General features: G+C 40.2%; 1 protein-coding gene and 1 long non-coding RNA gene across 3 annotated transcripts; both read left to right on the top strand.

The window, feature by feature from the left end:
- Positions 1 to 848: 848 nt before the first annotated feature.
- On the top strand, positions 849 to 23,778 carry LOC124281113. Its single transcript, XR_006899849.1, has 2 exons — positions 849 to 912; positions 23,569 to 23,778. It is a non-coding gene; the product is annotated as an uncharacterized LOC124281113 (long non-coding RNA).
- On the top strand, positions 1,140 to 22,696 carry LOC124281112. 2 transcript variants are annotated; one of them, XM_046717125.1, is made up of 19 exons: positions 1,140 to 1,401; positions 2,982 to 4,582; positions 5,271 to 5,336; positions 6,350 to 6,904; positions 9,134 to 9,180; positions 9,738 to 9,822; positions 10,006 to 10,055; positions 11,368 to 11,407; positions 11,631 to 11,713; positions 12,141 to 12,198; positions 12,729 to 12,841; positions 15,827 to 15,887; positions 18,202 to 18,245; positions 18,588 to 18,639; positions 19,315 to 19,430; positions 19,603 to 19,666; positions 20,332 to 20,391; positions 20,893 to 21,690; positions 22,114 to 22,696. In XM_046717125.1, exons 2-18 carry the CDS (start codon positions 4,420 to 4,422, stop codon positions 21,591 to 21,593), a joined length of 2,358 nt encoding a protein of 785 aa, XP_046573081.1. In that variant the 5' UTR covers positions 1,140 to 1,401; positions 2,982 to 4,419; the 3' UTR covers positions 21,594 to 21,690; positions 22,114 to 22,696. The 2 variants fall into 2 exon arrangements, with proteins under 2 accessions (XP_046573081.1, XP_046573082.1); XM_046717126.1 differs by lacking the exon at positions 5,271 to 5,336.
- Positions 23,779 to 25,552: the final 1,774 nt, after the last annotated feature.

Below are 25,552 nucleotides of genomic sequence, written 5' to 3'. Positions count from 1 at the left end.
TTCTTACCGAGTCACTTTCTCAGTTCGATACTTAAAAGCAATGCCATTATTTAGCGTTGACAGAATTTCCAACTGTGATATAGATATGTCGTTGTCACAGACTAAACTCAATGTCTTGTTTTATTGACACCTGTGTGTCTGCCTGCCTGTCTGCTAATGACAATATTCAATACACAGCTGCTATCACTGACCACATGCAATGTACACCATAAACAAAATGCATTGATTTATGGCCTGAGTTCGGTCTCTGTCACATTATGTAATTACACAGACAGGCAGGTGTGATACTTGAACACATGACATGTTATGATGTCTGTTGATTTGCAAAATGTTATACACAAAAAATGAGCATGTATTTACAAAACCAAACTATATATATATATACACACACAATGAGCCGTGAGAGTTCTGCAAATTAACCAGCCGTTACACTTGAGTGCACACCGACCCGCTCTGACTGGGTTCGGTATCCCGGCTGCTTCGTTTCTTGGGAAGTAAAGCGAAGTACACAATATTGCACTTTTGATTTGCGATTGTACGCTTATAATTTTGTTTATATGTTTTTTCATAACCAGCAATGTATATTATATGTCATGAATAAGTGATAATTGTGTTTTAATTATGTTTGATTTTTTGGTTGCATGTGACCTTTAAGACAAGCATAGCACTGAAGATCAATTCTAACCCGGGCCTTCACGGGTAGCAGGGTATGGGAAAGACAAACCTAGAAACACAGTCTGGTCTAACCGAGATTCCAACCAACGGACGTTGAGTTCTGGCATGTCCAAAGGACGGAATTCAGGAAGCAGCTACGTAACTTAAAGGACTTGACGTATCCCAATTGCGTTGATCGATGCTCATAATGTTGATCACTGGATTATCTGGTCCAGACGCGATTATTTACAGACCGCCGTCATCTAGCTGGCATAGTGCCAAGTGCGGCGTAAACACCAAATATCGTGTTGCGTGATTCGCTGGAAGACAGTAATGCATACCCATCAATAATGGCTCAACAAAACTGGTGTTTCGTGTCATGTAATGATAGTTCAGCAAGTATATTACGTCAAGTTGCTCGACTGGTACGTACTAGTCCACCCAGTTGAACAAACGCATTGTGAGTTTAAATTGAAATCTATTCAACCGCTCGTTGCATGCCTCTCGGGTATATGCTACCTTGACATCCGATATACCTCCCCAGCGCAAAGTAGAGCAAATTCTGTCGGTGTATCTTTGTGTAGTCTACAGTCCGCGTTGTTGTTACATTGCGTGGGGTATAATTCATTACATCGTGGTTCTCAAGAGACTGAGTTGTGTGTGGAGGAAGTGATGTGGAACATACCACCACGCTTAGAGGATCCACGAAACTACACAGTCGAGTGTTATGGAACAGGCTTTCAGAACGTAAGTGTTTAAACAGTTTTCAATCTCCTTTTTCACCATGAAGACAGATCGGGGTAGCTGAGCCACTCCCTTTCCCACCCCAAGTTATGTTACAGCAATGACAGATCCGGGTAGCTGAGGCAGTCCCTTTCCCACCCCAAGTTATGTTACAGCAATGACAGATCCGGGTAGCTGAGGCAGTCCCTTTCCCACCCCAAGTTATGTTACAGCAATGACAGATCCGGGTAGCTGAGGCAGTCCCTTTCCCACCCCAAGTTATGTTACAGCAATGACAGATCCGGGTAGCTGAGGCAGTCCCTTTCCAACCCCAAGTTATGGTACAGCAATGACAGATCCGGGTAGCTGAGGCAGTCCCTTTCCCACCCCAAGTTATGTTACAGCAATGACAGATCCGGGTAGCTGATGCAGTCCCTTTCCCACCCCAAGTTATGGTACAGCAATGACAGATCCGGGTAGCTGAGGCAGTCCCTTTCCCACCCCAAGTTATGTTACAGCAATGACAGATCCGGGTAGCTGAGGCAGTCCCTTTCCAACCCCAAGTTATGGTACAGCAATGACAGATCCGGGTAGCTGAGGCAGTCCCTTTCCCACCCCAAGTTATGTTACAGCAATGACAGATCCGGGTAGCTGATGCAGTCCCTTTCCCACCCCAAGTTATGTTACAGCAATGACAGATCCGGGTAGCTGAGGCAGTCCCTTTCCCACCCCAAGTTATGTTACAGCAATGACAGATCCGGGTAGCTGAGGCAGTCCCTTTCTCACCCCAAGTTATGTTACAACAATGACATGCGAACATGTAAAATATGTAGAGGAGTGTAAAACGTTAAATGCCATTCCGAGTAGATTTGTAAGTGCGTGATGTTGAAGAAGAGGAAAACGTTAAATGCCATTCCGAGTAGATTTGTAAGTGCGTGATGTTGAAGAAGAGGAAAACGTTAAATGCCATTCCGAGTAGATTTGTAAGTGCGTGATGTTGAAGAAGAGGAAAACGTTAAATGCCATTCCGAGTAGATTTGTAAGTGCGTGATGTTGAAGAAGAGGAAAACGTTAAATGCCATTCCGAGTAGATTTGTAAGTGCGTGATGTTGAAGAAGAAGGCCCTGTGCAATCAACAAGGAGTTGGGCTGATGTCTCCTGTAATGAGCCTACAATGACTGGTTAATCCCAGCGTCGGTGGGCTGCAGGTGACTTGTTGTTGTAGGTGGCAGGAAGTGTATTGTCACATGTGTTATCCTATCTGGGATTACAAGACTACTTAAAGCATTAATGACTGACTGACTGAGTTTGGATTTACGCCGCTTTTAGCAATGTTCCAGCAACATCACGGCGGGTCACCAGAAATGGGCTTCACACATTGTACCCATGTGGGGATTCGAACCCGGGTTTTCGGCGTGACGAGCCAACGCTTTAAACACTAGGCTACCCCACCGCCCCTAAAGCATTAATGAGTTTGGTCAATTACTTTGACTCATGTCAGTTAACCAAAGTTTGTTTAAAACACGGCTATTATGTGAAAATTCCTCAACTCGTAACTTGCTTGACCTATTTGTCCAATAACTTGTATTTCCATGTATATTTAGGCACCCGTTCCTCTGCCATGAGTTTACATGAACCTACAAATGTCAACGGAAGAGGATCCAACGTCGTGTAATGTGTGCAGATCCATAGAAATTGCTATTGTGGGAAACATTTCAGAACCAAATATCTTTCCACTACACATCGACATTGAAATATTTGGATTGGAGGAAATAGATGGGAAGAAACAAAAGTTTAAAAAGGTTCCGCAGAAGGAAGTGAAGAGAAAGAAGAAGAGGACACTGGACAACCTGTTAAGAAACGTATCAGCTCTCCAGAACACTGATGGTGGAGCAATATTGGTACATTTTATAGGACATGACCCTTGCGACAGATATCTGGGACATTTCGATGAACTTGTAACATCACGCCTCACTGAACTGATTGGGGATAATTGTTTGTATGTAGACGCATACACACGTGACTGGATCAGTGATTGGATACCACCTTCAGATGAAGGCAAACATTTTCTTCTTTTAACAGTGGGCAAAACAAAGGGTGTTTCAACTGTGGATTTTAATACAAAGGTATCAACCGATTGTGAAAATACAAATCTTTCTGCGTTAACCTTTTACGAAATATTGTCCAAAAACACCTCCAAATGCCATTCACCTCAAAGCACAAATATCAATGACTTATCGTCCCTTCAAGAAAGCAGAAGCATTGAACTAAAGGCTCTTGTAGCAGACAAAGTTGAAGAATTTGGAACTGACATTTCAAAGCTTGTTGGGTACATTTGGCATGACCTTAAACTAGGTGTCAATATTACTTCAATGTCCAAAGTTGTTGGAGGGGGGAAAGTATTCATTGGTATTGAGGAAACCTATGAGCATGTCAAATACCATTCTCTGGATAGTAATGGCATGTTATACAAAGTCAAGGTTCCAAAACATATTGGATTTGAGCTGAAGGTTAAGGAAACAGATCTTCAGAAGGGTATTTTTGAAAAATATCAGTCAGATGTATCTGTGATGTACAAAGATGGTACATTCTGCAATGATGTGTCACATTTAGACATCATTGATGTCAAGTTTCATGACGTTCCAGACACAACTCCGCCAAAACATGTGTTAGAAGTTGTGGTGAACTTTTTTGAGGGTGTCGTCTTCTATGACAAGAAGGGTCCTCGAGCTTACAAAGTAAATGGCAACAGAATTGAGCGGATGGTTTGTGAGGAATGGGTGGAAAGGCTAAGGAGCTTTTTCACGAGTTTTAAATAGCATGGTTTTCTATATTCACATTCCATTGGGCAATGGACTTTTGATGCAGTGATCATTCAGTTTTTTGTGTTACACCAACAGATTGTTCGAATGACTAGAGATAATGAATACCTTGCTATTTAGAGATATGTCAACATTTACATAAACATTTTTCTGTTGTGTATTGCACTGCTGGGATTGTGTGTGTTTTACTTGGACAAACATTTGGACTACCAAGTCAAATATGTCATCAGATACATCGTCGTCGACGTCCTCAGATGAGGAATCCATGTCATCAGATTCATATGTATCGTCTGCTTATCAGTCGGATGAGGACATGTACCCTGGCTGCATGGCAATACGTGTTGAGGCAAACGCCTTACAGCTTAAACATCACACAGAAAGAGGTAATATTATGTTTCAATAATGCATACTGTTAAACATGCATGTCATAACATAACTTGATATAGCAGTAGAACAGTGGCTCTAATCCCAACAGGTGCCGTGGGATAGCCAGAGAGTTCAGGTATCACACCGAAGACTCGATTCCACACATGAGTACTAAGTGCGAAGACCATTTCTGGGGTCCCCCGCCGTGGTATGGCTTGAATATTGCTGAAAACGACGCAAAACAATATTCACTCAGTCACATAATGTCTGTCAGTGATGTAACAAATTATCACGTGGCATCTGAATGAGAAACAAATCCATAGATTGCTATTTCATACAGTATTAAATATGAAAAATGTTCTTTCTTTCTTTGAAATGGTAACTCTTTTGATAAATATTTATCTACGAATAACTTGCATGGTTCTAAGAACTCTGGTCACAAAGTTTGGATTTTGTTAATGCAGCAGGGTGTTGAGGAATTACATAGATGACACCTTTAACTTGTCTTACTTACGGGGTTAACCTCTTTGGTCATGTTGACAAGGCGTCCGACTTCGGATGAGGTGCGTGGTTCGAATCCCAGCACGGAACCCATAAACCTTATGGCCGCTACATTGATACACATATATAATGCGTATTGTGTTATTAGCTTGCACGTTTGTTGATGTGTCACCCATCATGATCTACCATGGCATTAAAATGCAGATACCCATCAGCAGTTTAGACTGACAGAAGATGAAACGATGAAAATGACAAGCGATGAACTGAAAGGTATCTAAATTGTTGCATGTATATAAAATGTGTTTATACGGGGGAATGTGTGTGCATGCAATATGTGTCTATACATGCAATGTGTTTATGGATGTAATATGTGTATACATGCAACGTGTGTATGCACGAAATGTGTGTATGCATGCAATATGTGTGTATAAATGTAATATGTATGTATGCATGCTGTGTCTGTATACATGTAACATGTGCGCATGCGTGTAATATGTGTGTATACATGTAATATGTGTTAATGCATGTAATATATGTGTATACATGCACTGTGTGTGTATACATGCACTAATGTGTGTATGAATGTAATATGTGTATGCATGTAATCTCTGTATACATGCAATGTATGTATACATGCAACGTGTGTATACATCCAACGTATGCATACATGCAATATGGGTGTGTACATTAAATGCGTGTATGCATGCAATATGTGTTTATGAATGCAATATGTGTGTATGGATGCAATATGTGTGTATGGATGCAATATGCGTGTATGGATGCAATATGTGTGTATGCATGCAACATGTGTGTATGCATGCAATATGTGTTTATGGATGCAATATGTGTGTATGGATGCAATATGCGTGTATGCATGCAATATGTGTTTATGGATGCAATATGTGTGTATGCATGCAATATTTGTATATGCATGCAATATGTGTGTATAGATGCAGTGTGTCTATGAATGCAATGTGTATGTATACATGTAATGTGTGTGTATGCATGCAAATTGTGTATGCATGCAATGTTTGTGTGTGTCTGGAGAGAGAAATGAATCTGTAGATATCACTGTTTAATAGTTTAATGGTTACCACTCAATGACAACGTTAATAGGACATTTATGCCTGTTTGGTAAGATACAGCCTGTTTTCCTGTAGTAGGTCAACTGATGATATATTTTCGTACATTTTACCATAATCCCTGCTGTTTATCTATGTGTCAGTAAAAATCGTTTCCTTGATATCTCTTATATTGTTCTAATGACATACATGAAATTTCAGGGATGCACATTTATCCACAAGGATTTCGAGAGTTCATCGCGTCGTCTCACAAACATGTGGAGGAGGGCTTAGTCAAACTGTTGGGTGATAGCAATGCGGTTGTATATGGAAGCTCATGTGTGTTAGATCTGCTTAGAACAAGCCTGGTACCGCCACCATCCTTACTCTTTGATGTCTGTATATTCAGGCCGTCACAACCACTGCTGTTACTGTCCGTGTCCTCTGAAAACGACTTCAAAAACATGTTATATAACTCTGCTCTAGCTCGTAAAGTGAAGACGTTCATGCGAAGAGAGGTAAAACCTAACTTTAGCCTCGTGCACGGTGTGGTGGAGAAAGCTGATTTCCATTGTGAGGATTCCTTGAGGTCACAAGTGACATCCTTTACAACACAGGCGATGCAAATGTCTCTTCCCCATTCACTCTTTATGAACCTTGCTCTGTGTAAAATGATCATGAAGAACTTTATAATTCATGTTCAAAATAATACCATTGAACGTTCAGAGGTAACGGAACTTGTACAACCAAATCACCCACCAATACAGGACGCTAAACGTAAGTTTGCTTAACATGTGCAATCTCCACTAATACGAACTATAACTCTTATAATCAGGTACAATGTACTATCTACATCGATCTATGTCATTTTCACTACGTCTATATATACTAGGCAGCAAAAGAAACGTCACTTTGGAATTTTCCTTCGCAGAAACGGATAACTGTAAATTCATTAGATGTTTTGATTGTATATTTTACCTGAGCAAAGACATTCCTTCTCAAACTCAGAATGGAACCCAGGAAATGGTCTCAAAAACGCAACCTGATCTCGGAGATGGTACGGTGTTCTCCATGTTTTTCATGCAACTCATGCTGCACTTGCTGTTCACCAGGACCAGTCCTATACAATGCACCCCCAAACCTGGTTGAAACATTCACATTACAACGTCAGCAGGATGCCGCGACTCACGACAGCTCAGGAATCAGGCGCTAGGAAGACTTGAAGCTGGCCACACTGCACAAGCCGTGCAATCACTTCCAGGTCAACGTTCGGACCATCTACAGACTGCAGCAACGTTTCCGGACCACCAACACCACAAATGATCGCCCCCGTACTGGCAGACCAAGGGTCACCACAAGACGACAAGACCGCCATGTTGTGCGACAGTATGTACAGAATCCCTTCCTGCAGGCATCCGAAACAGCACGCCAGACAGTGGCAACACACGGAAGCCCACACTCCGGCACAGCGATGACTTAAACATAACATCACTGCCACAGGCTAATTTGCATATCACGTGACCGGACTTTTCTCTTGTTTGTAAACAAACGCGCATATTCATAATAAGAAGAGACTGGACTCACGAAAGCTTTTCGGCGCTCTCTTCATAATGTTTTACATTGTTACATATATATTCTTCCACAACTCCGACAGTAACATTTATGACAGTACATATTTAGATATCAAACTGGCTGCATCGTTTGCTCTCCATCATCTTCCATGACAGCACGTGGAGCCGTACAACCTATGTAAACAAAGGATCGCTACGCAAATCGAAATAGTGTTACATGTTTTAGGATATTTTCTCAATGAAACTAAACCATTATTTCAAAGATGTTTAATTAGTTGTGTAGACTCGTCAAAAATAAAAGAGTTGAGGAATATGTAAATTATATTGAATGGACGGTGCAAGATGTGACGAATCGTCACATTTTTCTGGCCTGTGGCAGAGATACTATGCTGGCTTGCCGCATGGAACTCTGGGTAGGAGAGTGACGGAAGCCTAATCAGCACTGATACAGTACGCCGACGTCTTAACAGCGGGAACCTCCATTGCCGTAGACCTAACCTCACCCCTCGTCATCGGCGTGAACGTCTACAGTTTGCCCTACAACACCAAAACTGGCGATACAGGCAATGGAGAACTGTTCTGTTCACAGATGAGAGTCGGTACTGCGTATCAACTGCAGATGGCAGAACAAGAATATGGCGACGATGTGGTCAGCGTTACTCAGACCAATGTGTTATGGAAAGAGACTCATGGGGAGGTGCAAGCATCATGGTATTGGGTGGAATAGGCCTGAACCAGAGAGTGGGTCATGTGGTGTTCCAGAACTGTGGTCCAGGGAGAGGAGGCGGCATCACAGCGGTGCGCTACATCGACCAAGCTCTCAGACCCCATGTTATACCACATTTCGCACGTCACTGGAACAACATTTTCCAACATGATAACGCCCGGGCACATACTGCCAGAGCTACACGGGACTTACTACAGCTGAACGGTGTCAACATTGTGCAGTGGCCAGCCCTTAGTCCTAATTTAAATCCAATTGAACATCTTTTCGATGAAATTCAGAGGAGACTGAATAATGTCATACCAAGGCTGTACACAGCCGATTTATTGCGCCAGGCCTTTCTCAGAGTGTGGTTCAAGGTGCCAATGGCCTTCATCAATCGATTGGTGCACTCTATGCATAGACGCTGTGCTGCAGTTATTGCCGCTCGTGCTGGTCACTGGATACTGAAGTCAAGAGTCTGAATAGACTGCAAACGTTCACGTAATGCCTTGAAATTGTGCTGAGTTATTCATTGATGTGTCAAGATAATGTACAAAAAAATGTGTTTGATCCGCATATTATGTCCATTTCTGTAATGATTTGATTACAGTGCCTAAGTTTGAATTCGTTCTGACTGCTGAGTATAGTTCAAACTTATCGCTGAATATTTTGTTATAAATGTTAAATTCTAACAGAAATAAGTGAACGTTTTTGTTCGTCGTATTTCAGCCTTGGGCATCAGCGAAGTGAATTTACAAAAGGGCATGCAATGCAAAGTAAGAGTGACCATTGTTTAATTTTACTGATGAATGTCTCCAAATGAAATAAATCTTTTTCTGTAAAGTATTGAGTTGAACAATTCAAAATAGTGATGTAAATGCGAATAAATCAAACATTTCCATAATCTTGAGTTATATTGCAATGTGTTATCAGATACAGTAATTATTTCCGAACCCTTGAAGATCCGGGTTAGAACTGATCTTCAGCAATCCATGCTTGTCGTAAGAGGCGACTAACGGGATCAGGGTGCCGTTGTACAAAACAACCTTAGCGCTACGCTAGTTGTAAGTCTATGTTAAGGTATGGGAGTTACGGTCACCTTAGCGCTGAGATCGCTTTGTACAACGGCACCCAGGTGGTCAAGCTCGCTGACTTGATTGACACATGTTATCGTCTCCAATTGTGTAGATCTCATGATGTTGATCACTGGATTGCCTGGTCCAGACTCGAATATTTACAGACAGCCGCCATATAGCTGGAATATTGCTGAGTGCGGCGTAAAACAACAAACCAACCAATTATTTTGGTACCCTGTATAATATGCTTATTTCAGGAGCAGCTGCAAATGAAGCAGCCATGGCCGAAACAGACAAAACCATCGGGACACGATGTGGAAGAAAAGCAGTTTAGCCGGCAAGGTAACAATGCAATCATTTCCTCTCTGTCCTAATGTTGTTTAGAGTAATTTTAGGCGAGAAGATGAACCAATACCGCACTGTAGTCCTAATACACATGTTATAGTGTCAGACTTAAGTACATGTACTTACATTGGAAATTGGTTCATGCTTCCACAAACTGCACCAAGCACTATATTATTTCAGATATAGGAGAACTCGTAGACATAGTGTGCCACATCGGAGTCTTGGAAAGGGTAACTGTATTAACTATTTATGCTGCTATATTAATATGTGTTCCAGTTCAATGGACAGTTATTACACATCGTGTGTGACCTCGGGCACAATTACTAGGGGAATTTATTCCTGTCATAATATTCTATTGTATATTCTATCATTCGGAATATCAATAGGCGACATTATACAATTATAGACTCTTGTAGAGGTCGATATCGGTTTTTATAGCTAAAATACATGGAATTATCATGAAACGGCCCTCCCATTATCAGAAATTTGCGGTCCGCTGCAAATGATATTGGACCGCTCAACCTTAAGTACGGGCCACTATCAGTTCTGTTGTCAAGTGACGTCATAGTTCGACATTAATTGGCTTTCTACTGGCAGATATTCTGGGTCAAACAAGTCAAAGCAACCCGAATTCCCGCTTTAAATAGCGGTAATATTGGCTTTCTTGTTGGTGCTAACCTTAACAATTGCACCATTAAGGCTGTTGATGGACCAACAAACCGAACACTGACATAGTTTGACATGTTGCAGGCTATGGTCTTGTCAAAGGCCAAGGTCGAATATCGTCACTTTCTGTTGTGACGTCACTTGAATTGTTCGTTGACGTAATTGCATTCGGGCAGTCAAGCCCGTCAGAAGTTGATTTGGGTAAACCTACTGTCAAATTCCTTCATTGTTTCCTTTTGTCTTTTCAACACAAATTCCCTGTATTTTAGCAATAATAACGGTAATGCTATTTTTTAAGGCATTATCATTTGTAGAAGCCATCGGTCTTTTTCAACTGCCCTCCTTCGTCGGGCAGTTAATGGAAACCTCGGGCTTCTGCAAAAGATAATGCCCTCAAAAATAGCATTACCCTTATATGATTGACCTGAGTTAAACAATATCGACCGAGCTTGCGAGGTCGATATTGTTTTTCTCAGGTCAATAAAAACCGATATCGACCTCTACAAGAGTCTATAATTGTTTTATTATATAATGAAAGAGAAACGGGTTTTAACATAAACTTTTAATGCACACACCGTGCCATCTATCCGAGTGATCTGATTGGCTGAAAAGCGGGGGAAGCCCCTTCGTACGGGATTCCTTGTCTATTTTTAGTAACCCAAGTCAATATCGTAATTTATCAGAAAACTCAAGTCAATATCGTGTTTTGTAGTCATTCATGTGACGGTCTTTTGACCAATCGTGGTACAGGAAAAATACTACCTATATAATAATTTGTTATACCAAAGGCAGACTGAAACGTGCTTAAATACTAAAGGCGATTTCTTAGGGATGTGGAATTTTTTTTGTCGCTTTTATTAACAATTACTCTTGCAGAAAACAGAGGGTTATGGGAAATCATTGCCGCTTTCTGAAGGTAATATACATAATTAAAACAAATACCATACATGTCGCCTACTATAAATGCATATTGTCCTTAACTGAACAATTTACAAATATATGTACAGTTCTATTCAAATGTAAAGGAAATAGAGAAATATGCTATAGAAATTGATATCCATATCACTGTGACACACATGGACATTTTATACAATGCTGTGCCGTTCTGACATGTCAAATATCAATTCCTTTGCCACAAGAACAAGAAACAACGACTGATCAACTTATATCACCGACGTACCTGAGGCCTCTGCATCTCCATGAGACCACGAGACATAAACATGTACGTTTATATCGTCATTTATTGCTACCCGTGAAGATCCGGGTTACGCGACTAACGGGGTTGGGTGGTCAGGCTCGCTGACTTGGTTGACACATGTTATCGTATCACAATTGCATAGATCGATGCTCATGCTGTTGATAACTGGATTATCTGGTCCAGACTTGATTATTTACAGATATACACCATATAGCTGGAATATTGCTGAGTGCGGCGTTAAACAAAACATATATTACTCTAATATGTCCCTTACACAGTCATTGCAATATTTACAAGTACAATTTTATATTTATTCATAGGCAGAAAGGCACATATCAGAAGAGAAATGATTGTGACGCTCTGAAAGTCAATATGTGATTGCGTTTGCGTATTGTTGGAAAGATCAAATCTTTCAAAATGTTTCCCCAATACCCTCTTACTGCTGTTTCAGATATTTGGTTTGGCAGAGGATGCGTCGGTTAGCTCGTGTGGCAACAGGATTTTGATGTGTGAGTATGTAATTAGCTGGGTAAACCTCTTCAGAGAATTACAACAATAGCTGTAAAATGTTTCCTCAAGCATAGCCTATTACTGAAACAGAAGACTGACTGACTGACTGAGTTAGGTTTAACGCCGCTTTTAGCAATATTCCAGCAACATCACGTCGGGGTACACAAGAATTGAGCTTCACACATTGTACCCATGTGGGGATTCGAACCCGGGTCTTCGGCGTGACGATCCAACGCTTTAACCATTAGGCTACCCCACCGTCCCTGAAACAGAAGAAGGCGTAAATCAATATGTGTTATGTGTAATATATGTAATTTGCGTTTGTGCTGCCGTCTGGCTGTATCACATGCATGCATGTCTGTAAACATTTTACCATTAGTTTTCCTAGAATACAGTGCCCTTATATCACCTAAAGGTACAAAATGCGTAAGTGTCAAATAGAAACACTGATGCATTTTTAAAACCCTTTATAGATATATGGTATAATCCTATTTCAAATATTGGTGATGTATTTTTTTATTTACAACAGTGTACGGCGAGGATTACTCACCGCCCACAGACGGAGGCACGAGGCTGCAAAAACTCAGAACTGTTTTATCACAGATAGATTGGATTGTCCTCTGGAGACCTCTTAGACGCCTGGTGAGATCTGTATACATCCTATCAGAATAGATTCCCATATTAGCAAGGAGAGGTTTGCTTCTTTGTTTGTTGTTATGGCCGCACTTAGCAATAATCCTGTTGTATTGCCCATATGTCATATATATCATATATGCACATTATTAGTTATGTCAACGCGTGGTGTACGCGTCGACTGGGGAATTAGCTCATATTTTAAGATGAAGTGTGCGTTGATGAAGACGAAGGCATAGTTGAGTTCAAACTTCTTTAGTACATGACAAACAAATGCACAAGACATACATGTGGGAGAGCGGAGTACCTGCTCAACCACAGGGCGTTTCCAACGAGCGGCATTATCCTGCTCGTGGTCGTCCCAACAGACAGTCCAAATACCGGACTCGTACTCCTTCGCTGTCTAGATGTGAGCATACCTAGTATATATATATACAGTTTTTGACAACAATGGTCAGGCGACGACTCATCAATGGACAGACAGAAAAACAATAGTACTTCCTTGACCAGTTGATGTGATGGCAGACACGGCCAAGGGGGATTACCAATGGAGGTTATAAATGTCTTATACAATAATTAATGGGCTGACAAGTCAATTTTACAATGCGGTAGTGATAAGGATGTACAGTAGTGATTAAAAATACAGCTTAGCGTCATTTATATATTACAATAAAGTCTCACATGTCTTGAGTACATAGTTTTGGACTTTTTAAATATTTGGACGATGGCTGTCCTAAATTAGTCACTATAACAACTTCCCTCTGCTCCGTAAAGCTTGGACCCCAAGCTTAAATAAATTGAGTCCAACTGATAGGAGTGAAGCTATATAAATACCAACAGTTCAGATCAGTAAATAATCACAAAGGAACAATTCTTAAAGTCATTGAAATCTTGTGCAACAGATATGCCTATGCCATGACAGTATAGGAGTGATCATCTTGCCAGTCTGATGTGTTGTAATGTACATTTCACATGCAGGTATTTACTGCATTGGACAGATTCAATAAACATTTCATTAAAAAGATCTTTAAAATCAGGGGTGAGATAAGTCTGGGGTGAAGTAGAGCGGCCGTCTCTATCTCCAAGCACTATTAATAACACCTACGTGTTGAGGTTGAGACCTATCTTATCCCATTGCTAAATTACAATGGTTAGTGAGAAGCAAGATTTGTAGTAATAAGCTAGAATTGAGAGTTTTAGAGTCTCAGTACCAAATAATGACAATACATGTAATTAGCGTCATAAAAAGTACACACAAACATCTCAGCAAATACTTCGCATTAAGAAATTTGAAACCAGGAGTCAAACTTTACCGTGCGACTCAGACGGTACTTGTGGGTACTGTTGCCCGTTTAAGTACGATCGGTGCTCTTCCCGTGTCTGTGACGGAGCTTGCCCATATAGTGTGGGTGCTATGCCCAATAAAAAGTAATAATCCTACAATGGGTGCTATTCCTGTGTCATTGACAGAGCTTGCCCATATATTGCGGCTGCTATGCCCAATAAAAAATAATAAATAATCCTACTCTGACTTCAAAACTCTAAAATGCTGTAGTGATAAGGATGTACAGTAGTGATTAAAAATACAGCTTAGCGTCATTTATATATTACAATAAAGTCTCACATGTCTTGAGTACATAGTTTTGGACTTTTTAAATATTTGGACGATGGCTGTCCTAAATTAGTCACTATAACAGTTACACGGTGTTTTGAAAGGGTGTACGGGACTGTAAGACCCTTGTAAAAATTCTATATTTCCTGAGACAAGGGTCTTACAGTCCGTACACCCTTTCAAAACACCGTGGGACGAATTTATTACCCTTAAGATCTTTTTAGGCCAGGCCTATTTTATTTCTTGTTTTACGGATACGCCTGTCGTATTTGTTCAAGAATAAGAAAAAAAATACAAATTAATTTTCTCCGCTGATCAAATAAAATCCTTTTATTTGCGAAAAATGTAAATTTACAAGAAATTTTTGTAGATTGTTTTTGTTGCCCCATATATACTTCATACATTGCCAAGAGTAAAATACTTTGAGTATTTAGAAGGAATATTACTTTAACTGTTGATTTTATTTTTATTTTCTTCCCCTCCTGCCTTTAGGTTTCTGAGGATTAAAATCCGTAAAACAAGAAATATTATTGCTCTGGTTCCCCATTCATCGACAGAATGAGACGCAAAACATTTCGCCATGACTTTTCCTAAAGGGAGATAACTCGGGATGGCTTAGTTTATGATAAAAAATATCGAATTTGAGGTTTTGTTAAACGACAAGTGAAATACAGAATCATTTTATTTTTTAAATATTTATTGAAACAAACAAATAAGAAATTATGGCAACAATTTTATTACTCTGTTTGTACTCATTATTGCATATGCCAACTCTAAACTTTCGAAGCGGTCGGCCGTTTGGCAGCCACATTCGATCTAAGGTCAAGGTCATTCGTACAACCCGTGTAGTGTGTCACATGACAGATTACATGGTTTGGTATTTTTTGCTATTGACCAATCAGAATTCGACAAATTTATCTTAAGGGTAATAAGTTGACATATCACTTTTGCCTGCCAAACATTGTTACTGTATTCCATCGTCTGTGACGTCATTAAACAATTGAACGTGACGTCAATGAAGGGGGCCGTCACGCTTGCTTTCCGAGTTTTACTGCACAAATGTACATGAATAAAATGGATAATAAAGAAACTATTACACTCGAGCAAGAGTGTCATACGACTTATACGAAACTCGTGCAAAATCATGTATTGACCTCGCTCTTGCTCGGGCAATGCAAAATTTCACACTCGTTTGGTATTCGTCGTATGGCAGAACACTTGCTCTTGTAATCATCTGTATATATGGTCTGAAAATAATCGAGTCCGAATCTTCACGGGTGAGCAAGGAGAAGTCATGATCTTTGTCCTCAGTAAGCCGATAATACCTATCTAGTTACAATATAACCACGCACATTTTAATGTTATTCTTTTCTGGTGGATAGATGGTGAACACCAAGAAGGAAATTACCTATCTACAAACTAAGATGGAATACTTACATCAATGTACGTATGTTTTCATTCTTTGCCCTAGTGTGATGAGTTAGTGTGACGAAGTGTTATGGATAAGACTGATTCCAAGGTCTAATGGATCAGGCCATTGCTGGAGCCCTGGCGGGTAGTCTCTTGATCCCGACCGAGTCATACTAAAAGATATCAAAATATGGAACTTGTTGTTCCCCTGCCTGGCGCTTGCCATTAAGGGGATAAACAAGGGTTTTACCTTGCTGTAGATTGTCCCGTTAACTGTAATAATCCATAATGATTTAACTGTGTTCAGTACACACTGTTGTAAGAAGCATATCTATACATTGTGAAGCGTGTGATTGTGGACACATATATTGAATCTGATCACAAAAAAGTAAATTCAGAACAATTATGGAATGAATCCTAATTTGTCAAATTTGGTTCAGTTTCATTGTATGGAGAATTTGGAAAGTATTCGTGGCTAGACGTCATATATAGGTAAAATCCATGGCAGGCTTCAAATCTGTGGTGGATTTCAAAATCCAAGGCTAGTTACCGTACCTAACCAAATCCGTGGTGGATTTCCAAATCCATGGCTAGTTACCGTACCTACCCAAATCTGTGGTGGATTTCCAAATCCATGGCTAGTTACCGTACCTACCCAAATCTGTGGTGGATTTCCAAATCCATGGCTAGTTACCGTACCTACCCAAATCTGTGGTGGATTTCCAAATCCATGGCTAGTTACCGTACCTACCCAAATCTGTGGTGGATTTCCAAATCCATGGCTAGTTACCGTACCTACCCAAATCTGTGGCGAAGTTCTTATTGATCGTGATTAGAAACTTTCAGCTCGGCAGAATAGGAGTTAATAAGAGTTCCTTTATGTGTCTTTAATTTATAATACCTCTGCCAATAAGCGAATACGTTATTACACTTATGTTTTGCATTTGTCGAGTAATTGTTCCCCCTTAAATAACAATACTTCACGAAGGAAGAGCGTTTTTATCATCAGGTGACCACTGATGATCAGGGATCTGATTTCTATTCAATCGGAATTTATGTGAGGTTTGAGATTCCGACACCTGGTATACTCTGTCACAGTTGGATTTCTTAGACGCTGTGGTGGTGCCAAGGGGTAAAAACAGTGACACCCTTGTTCATAGGGTTGGTCTAAAACAGACCGCCTGTCAATTCGTGGTTTTTCACGATGATTCTTATCATCTCCTCTTTGGATAAGCAACGGCTATACGAGTGTCCAAATATTGTTTTGAATATTGATTGAGATGTTTCAACAAAAATGTAATTCTCCAGAATTTTCTTTACCAACCTTTCTTTGGCAGCGACAGATTGATCCTTGCACATTTTAACACTTCCCATTTTCGGATTCTCAGTTTTCTCTAATATCCTTTCCACTTCATTCCAAAATGTTTCCGCTTTCTATTGAAACATGTTTCTTTTCTTCGTAGGTGGCTCCGCAATTACAAATCCACCTTTTTCAATGGTTTCCATTTTCTTTCCTGTGATGACCCTCCAGAGATTACTGTCGCCACAAACGCAAATGTCGACTAACGACGGGAACGGTTAGCGATTTTGACGTCATCAAGTAATGTCGTCACTATACATGACGTCATGTAACAATCGAACAATCAAACCTGCCATGGATTTTGAAATCCGTTTCGATAGAGATCCCCAGGGGCCCTTATTCTCCAAACGTTCGTAGCTACGAACGTTTCGAGAATAGATAGCCAGGGACGTAGCTACTACTGTAAAAAAAACCCCGGGCTTACACATGATTGTTGCTAAAAAGGCTGGGCAAGCCCTCAATACTGTCTATTATAAAACTTTGCAACCTACAGGGCTTACACGTAAATAATGGCTAAAACACGCGCCTCATAGATCCGGGTTTTACCTTACGTTAGTTTAGATTCAGAATCCACTATTTCACAGGGATTCCTTTTTAAGTTTAAATGTAGTTGCCTGTTTCTATCAATTTTCATAGCATAAATGTTAAAATACATTGGCACATGGCCTCCAGTCAGCCCAGACCTTGTCGTCTAGTAGAGGCCAGCACGAAAACACGGTGTATGGAGTGAGGGACGATACAGCTATCTGTCTCGTCTCGCTCCTGATATGAACAGATGGTTTTACCATAAACGAATCGAATCTAGATACCACAGTCGTGGTAGGGCTACCGGATAAAACAAAAGTCAACTGACCAACGCACTACAAAAAAAAACATCATTGGCTAACACTGGTTTCTTGCGGCAACATGTGATTTTGAAAGCCCTTAGTTGGGTTGAGTATATGTCTTGCAAAAGTAAATGCGTATTACGTGTATTTTACATTGTAGTGTTACCAGACAACACCTCACTGAAGCAGAGCAGCAAGAATAAAGTAAGAATTCTATCTGTACAAGGGAATTATAATGTACGAATAGCTGAAAAATATATAATCTCCCTTCCCATGAAAACATAAAGAAATATGTCATGTCCATTGATTTTGGGTTTCCCTTCTGATTACATGTAGGTGATGATAATATCTACATAAATATGCTTGGAAACAAATATTGTTTTGCTAACTTGGTTATAGATTGTGACACAATTTTAAAAGATGCATGTTTCTGTTTGTGTTATAACATTGTGTTATAATACGCACATTTTACGTTTGACAATGAGTAATATATAATCTACTACGTCATCACGAAAATACTTTCACTTTGGGTTTTTTTTCGGTCAGGTTCCAGGAACAATTATACCTGTGGATGCTGCTGAAAACCAACAAATCGCTGGTAAGACCAAATATCAGATTCTCATATACTTATTATATGTGTTTAGTATAAGCCTTATATGGTCGATAACACGTGAAACAATTACTGAAGCAGATTATAAGATAATAACGAAATGTTTGAGTTTTTTTCGTTGTTCCATTTGTCCGAGATGATCATGTTCTTCCAGTATACCTTTCAGAGGAACTGATTCGAGTACTTTATTAGTGTGTTTTTTAAATTTTTCTTTTCATTATTTACATACTAAACTAAATAAATGCAGCATGTAGGGTAGGGTGATCCTGGCACAGTCAGACTTGAGATTATTTTTCACAACTCGCACCTTTCCGTAACCTCCAAGATGTTGTCCCGGAAGTCGTGAGTTGATTACGAATGGCTTGTGGACTGGCCTTCCACAATATGGACAAAACTCCTTCCCCAAGTTAAATGGTCCTCCCTCTATCGTGGCAAGTTTAAGAATGTTCCATTTGCCAGTCATGGATATTCTGTTCTTTCAGGTATGCATATATTGGTATGTTTTTGTAATGCTAAAGAAATTTACCACTTACTCGGGTATTTTTTGAAGTGTGGACTTCATTTGTTGAATATAACATATGCTGTGAAATTTATGAAATGCTGTTGAGATGTTCCGGGTCATAAGTATCATCACTATTCGTTGTTATTATCGTCTGATTATAGTGCATCGTATAAATGAAGACAAGTGTCGTTTCACGACAAGAAGTCAAGTCCATCAGCTGAGGCGGTTTCAACAGGGAGTACTGAGACAGACACACATGCTGGAAATACTACGAAATGTAAGAATAATGTGTGATGTTATTCAAATAGTATTCATGAAAACAAAGATGCTGACGTTTTGTATTTATACTTACCAATACCAACTGATTACATTCATCATGTACAGAAATATATCAGTATAAGTCAATGTACAATGACACATGTTTATCTCCGTCTTTCTTTGTTTATCAGGGAATCGAAGATGATTCTGGCAGGCGCACCAGTCTGCACAAACATGAGGCTGAACTTGAAAAAGGTATTCCTGTGCGGTGGTACTGCTCAACATACCAGACAGAAATACATATTACCCAAACATGTAGAATCAAAATCATTGTTCTATCACAGCTTGCCAGTAGTGCTCGATTTAAAGATGGTAACCAACTGCCATACAACTGTCTGCCACAGGTATCCCTGGAAACAGAAAATATGATAAACTGAAAACTGGAGACCTGTCTCTTCAGGACAGCTTTTGACTAGTTCGGGATCAGTCATGGTCTGAAAACATATATTCATTTCAGCTTGAAATCCGAATCGCCTGAATGTATTAGTGAGTGAGTGAGTGAGTGAGTTAATATTTAACGTCACATCGGCAATGTTTCAGCCATATCGTGACGAGAACATTTGATATTGAAATGAAATATATGTATATTTTAAAAAACCTGCCGACAAAGGACAGTAAAACAACTGGAATATCACAGATATGTATGTAAAACTAGTAATTAAATCTAAAACGTTTTAACTATAGGGGGAAAACAATACAGTATAAAATGGGCTATAAATCGCCAATAACTGAAGGTAGATCACCATACCAGGGACCACGGGGACTTACATTACTTTTGCTACCTGCATGGACCCTAGTTTGATTTACACCATCCTTAATGTATTAGAACACTGCTGAAATTCTATTTGTCTCAATTTCAGATTATGGCTGTGTTCACATCTTGGGAGAGGTCGGTTCACTGCGAGCTTACCATGTTGTGTGTACGTATTACAGTTGTTAGGGTATCATTATGGTAAATACAAACACTGTCCACCATTCAATCTTGTTTAAGTTCAACATAGTCGTCAGAGGATTATTGCCTAATGTCTATTTGTTGTTAACGCCGCTCTCAGTAATATTCCAGCTATATGACGTCGGCCTGTAAGCAATCGAGTCAGGATCAGACAATCCAGTGATTGACATCTTTAGCATCGATCTACGAAACCGAAATTGGGGTACGATGACATTGTCAACCAAGTCAGCGAGCCTGACCACCCGATCCCGTTAGTCGCCTCTTACGACAAGCATGGGTTACTGAAGGTTCATTCTAAATCGGATTTTCACGGGTCTGATGGATGTGGAACGTGTCATGTCGCTTTTCCATATCATAATAACATCTGGTAGTGGCTAATAAGACCAGTTATAGTCCTAATATCCGTTGCTGATATTGATACACCGATTCTAAACTGGTAATTGTGTAAATACAGCTGCTTAATTTACAGGTCCTCCATTACACTTTGACACAGATGTGGTAAATGCAAGGTATTGTGATGTGACACGCGGCTGGGAGCTGGTGAACATGTCGCCCATCAACACTTGTGACCATGTAGATACCACCAGACTACAGAACTACTGTGGTACCAGAAGCTCAACAGTCATCCCTCTCCACCCATCCCCAGCCGACCCCGCCTCCATCCTTCCCGGAGCTCGGTACTGGGAGAGTCACACAAGGGTGACACCAAGAAAGCATATTGGTGCCTGGCTCACTCTCCTGGAGGTTGGTGTTTGTGAAGAGTCCCAAATGGACAGAGGTGTGTGGCTGTACTCGAGCTCACGACCCCGGTCATGGAGTGTTCGTATAGGGGGCTGCTCAAGTCATCGTTCTTCAATCTGCACCTTTGTGTATGATGGAGAGCAAAATGTCCATCATTCCTCTGACACAATGAGTAATACACCAGGCATCTCAGACTACATATCTTACGGCGTTGTGGTGGATGTGGTGAAGGGCAGGCTTGCCTTCCTGGATCTGAAAAGGGAGGCTATTCTGTCTACGATCAATGTAGAGTTTGGAGAAGCACTCTGTCCAGCATTTGGTGTTGGGCCCTGGACAAACGAGTACAATGTCAGAATGAAACTTATCAGTGGGAAAAGCATTGAACTCACGGACAGCAAGAAATCTCTCATACACAAAGTATTATCCTGAACAAAAAGAGGAATCACAGTTTGAAAACTGAAAAGTGTTTCAGAGGAATTATAATAATACTTGGCCACTTGTATACAACTGAACTACACGCCCAGGGGTTGAATTTTTTTTTCAAAAGCCACTTGCCACAGGGCAAGTGACTTTAAGAAAATAACTTGTCCTGACTAATTTTCTACTTGCCCTGATTTTATGACATAATTATGATGATGTAATTATGAAAGAAGAAATCAACATTGTATTTGATGTTAATGTTTACTGGACTATTTATTGAAAAGTGATAAATAGCAAAGAAAGATAACTCTACTTTATTATCATTGCGAAATGTAATAGCTACATTTTGAGCAGATATGAAATTAAATCCAAGTTTATTTGCGGTTTGAAACCATAAGTGAGAATTATCTAGTAGCCCACGGACAAGTATGATACCATTATTTGAGTGCCCGAAATGAAAACTGACTTGTCCCGGGCGTCGGGCGATGGGATTTTTGAACCCCTGCACGCCGCGGGAACATGCTCGAAGAGTATACAACTTGATGGTCATTATTAACCCGGATAACCCAAGATGCCCGGGAGGCGCTGTAAGGTTAATAGTCACGTCACTTATCCCACCGATTTTATGTTTTGAAAGCAAACAATGAATGGACCTTACTTTCACTTCACCCCATCCGGTTTGTATTTTAGAATTTCTGTGTATTCCTTTTCGTGTCAACGTCACAAAAAAAAACAACGGAAAAAAGTACTTATCCAACCATCTCTGAAGTGGTTGGCCTCGTTCCAGAAGCGATCGTACTACCACGACTGCCATAGTTCGATGTTAAAGTATTGTAAAGAACATCCTAGCAGCGTGGTCGCTTTGTGGAACAGCAAGGACCTGCTCCTTATCTAGGGTGTGGCTGAGCGGGTGCCACCTCTGACTTTGTATGCTGGCGGTTAGGTGAATACCTCTGAGGGTGTGTGTTCGAATCCCGGAAGAGACATATGTTACTTAATTAATTACTCCACAGCAGCTGTCAGTGGTTGGTTGGTAATGTATAATGCTGCATTCAGCAATATTCCAGCTATATGGTGGCGGTCTGTATATAATCGAGTATGGACCAGACAATTCAGTGATCAATAAAATAAGCATCAATCTACGCAATTGGGAAACGATGCTATGTGTCAACCAAGTGAGTCTGACCACGCGATCCCGTTAGTCGCCCCTTGCGACAAGCATGGGTTACTGAAGACCAATTCTAACCCGGATCTTCACGATCATTTAGTTGTGAACTTCTATAGCTGTTCAAACGGAATAGTGTATTATACAAGATACACGCTTCACTAGGGAGCGACTGAACAATGCAGCAGTGTTTAATCACCTTTAGCGGTGATACTGTTGGGAGTTTGTTTCTAAGAAAGCTGATCGTTTTCATCATGCGTTGCTGTTTTGGCGAACTGAGATATGAACCGTATTTAAAAGAATTTGCGTATAGGTACCTTTTGTCAAATTTACGTAGTTTCATTAATAGTTAAGAAGTCATGCCACTGTAGTGAGTAGGTGAGTGAGTATGGTTTTACGCCGCTTTTAGCAATATTCCAGCAATATCTTGGCGGGGGACACCAGAAATAGGCTTCACACATTGTACCAATGTGAGGAATTGATCCCTGGTTTTAAGCTGATGAGCGTACGTTTTAACCATTTGACTACCCCCACCGCCCCCCAAGCATCTGTAATGTGGAGGAACTTCGTAATATTTCTGTCAGTCAGTCAGTCAGTGTGAACTCTGTCATAGTGCATGTAGTATAGGCATGGGGTCTCCAATGTTATTTAAATGTACGTTATACGCACAATAGAACTGATCTTAATCACTATAGTTATTTAACATGGAAAACCACCGCGTTACTATGATTCGTGTGACATCATCGGTTCCCAATTGCGCAGATCGATGCTCATGCTGATGATCACTGGATTGACTGGTCCAGATTCGATTATTTACAGACTGCCGCCATATAGCTGGAATATTGCTGAGTGCGGCGTAAAACTAAACTCATTCACTTCGTGTGACGTCATCCATGCACATGGAAAAAAGTGCTGCAACATATGTGGTTATTAATCACCATATAGCCATTTATATTCATATCATAATTATATTTGTTTGTGTGATTATTTTGACCCATCCGTCGCATTAAATATTTCAGTAAACTGTTACTTACAGCTTGATTTTGTTTTTAAGCAAATATGGGGCCTCCTTAACTGACAACTGCTCAAAGAGGAACAGTTACATGTATTGTTAGTAATTGTTAGTAAACCTACCTCTGGATTATGGTAGCCTCATTCCTGTGGATACACAGAATACATACAGAAATCAAATGAAATTTTAAACACTAAGTCATAGTGGTATGCTTATCTTAACCCTGGGTTATCCCCCCTGATTTCTTAAAAACAACAACATATGACATTTGTTAAGGATAAAGTGCAGGAAGGATATTGGGTGGGAACTACTCCCCATAATCCAGAGGTAAGTTTACTAACAATTACTAACAATACATGTAATTGTTCCTAATCATAACATAAACATTCCCTCTGGATTATGGTAGCCTGAATCCCAAGTAAGGAAGGAGGGTTACCCTTGGAAGATACTACCCTCTATACCACTAGCTAAGAATAACTATGACTTAGTCAGCGGTAAATACAATTATCTCTAGAATGGTCAGTAGCAGTGAGGGAATATATTCCCAGAGATGGTGAGTCTTCTAACTTCCTTCCAAATATGGTTGACAGAATTGATAGTATGATAATCCTAATACGTAACTAATGAAGTTTACTAAGTTCCTGACCACTCAAGCCGGACTACGACAGTTCCCTTTATTTCTAGAATGATCCTATCGGATCTATCATGAATTACCATTAAACCAAAAATCTCCTTAGATTCTATGACGTCACTTCCGGTGAACTATGACGCCACTACCGGTCTGATGACATCACTTCCGGTCTAATTGCGTAATCTGTTGTATAATCGTGTAACTAAGGTGTAACACCACCAAACCAACCCCACCCCCACCCCAACCCCCCTTTTCCAGGGGCAATCAGGCAGAGGTGAGTTGCTGCGCTGCCACTAAGGGACCCAGTGAGTGGAGACCCTCAATAGAGGAAGCAACGTCAAGAAATGGATAAAATGGATAAAAGTGTTAAATGATTTCCATTGGCAACTGGCAACTACTTGTTCCAACGGAACTGATGACCAAGCCACCAAAGATGAAGCCAAGGTTCTGATAACATGGGGAGATGAAAAGAGTCTTGATCCTGATCACGATATGCATAAGATATGGTTTTCCTCTACCAACGCAACGCTCAGATTGGGCACAAAAATCTATCATCTGATTATAACATTCCGAAGAATTAATGGATATAAAATCTATAGCATGTAAACCGGATACTCTGGATGCTGTAGCAAAACCTAGGAGGATTGCCATCTTAAATGATAGGAACTGGAGAGAAGTGACCTGCATTGGTTCATATGGTGACTCTTGGAGGAATTGTATTACCAAGATAAAATCCCACTTAAGAAAATTGTACGAGATAATATGGTATGACCAGAAATTATTGAGAATTTTAGGAATATGTTGAATTGGATTTCTAGTATAAACAACATTGACCAGCTATCAAGAGCTTGGTTTCATTCAAGAGAGACAACTCCGTCAATCCTTTTTTTATTAGTTTGTGAAGAGTTATCCACCTTTATTTACTTGCTAGCAGACGACTTTATCAGTGATCCTCAAAATGAATGATTTAGAGAAGAGGAAGTTGATTTTAGAATATTATAACAAGGACATCAGATCAGCTAAAGTGATTTCAAGTAGAATAGGCATCCCTTTGTCCACTGTTCATCGTGTTTTGAAAAATATTGCAAATGGATATGGCACTGAGCACCAGGGAGGCGCAGGTAGGCCCAGAAAATTGACTGTCGGTGACAGGAGGCGAC

This window comes from Haliotis rubra, unplaced genomic scaffold (assembly GCF_003918875.1).
Source record: "Haliotis rubra isolate DU_JTF1 unplaced genomic scaffold, ASM391887v1 Scf28, whole genome shotgun sequence".
In the NCBI taxonomy this organism is placed as follows: domain Eukaryota; kingdom Metazoa; phylum Mollusca; class Gastropoda; order Lepetellida; family Haliotidae; genus Haliotis; species Haliotis rubra.
Note: the sequence above shows the minus strand (reverse complement) of the source record. Positions and strands in the feature narration are given on the sequence as shown.

Bases quoted from the DNA above. Each gene is read 5' to 3' on its own strand.
- LOC124281112 (XM_046717125.1), top strand. From the start codon at position 4,420: ATGTCATCAGATACATCGTCGTCGACGTCCTCAGATGAGGAATCCATG. The intron at 5,337-6,349 runs GTATCTAAATTG...ATGAAATTTCAG, and splicing joins GACAAGCGATGAACTGAAAG to GGATGCACATTTATCCACAA. The intron at 10,056-11,367 runs GTAACTGTATTA...TTACTCTTGCAG, and splicing joins ACATCGGAGTCTTGGAAAGG to AAAACAGAGGGTTATGGGAA.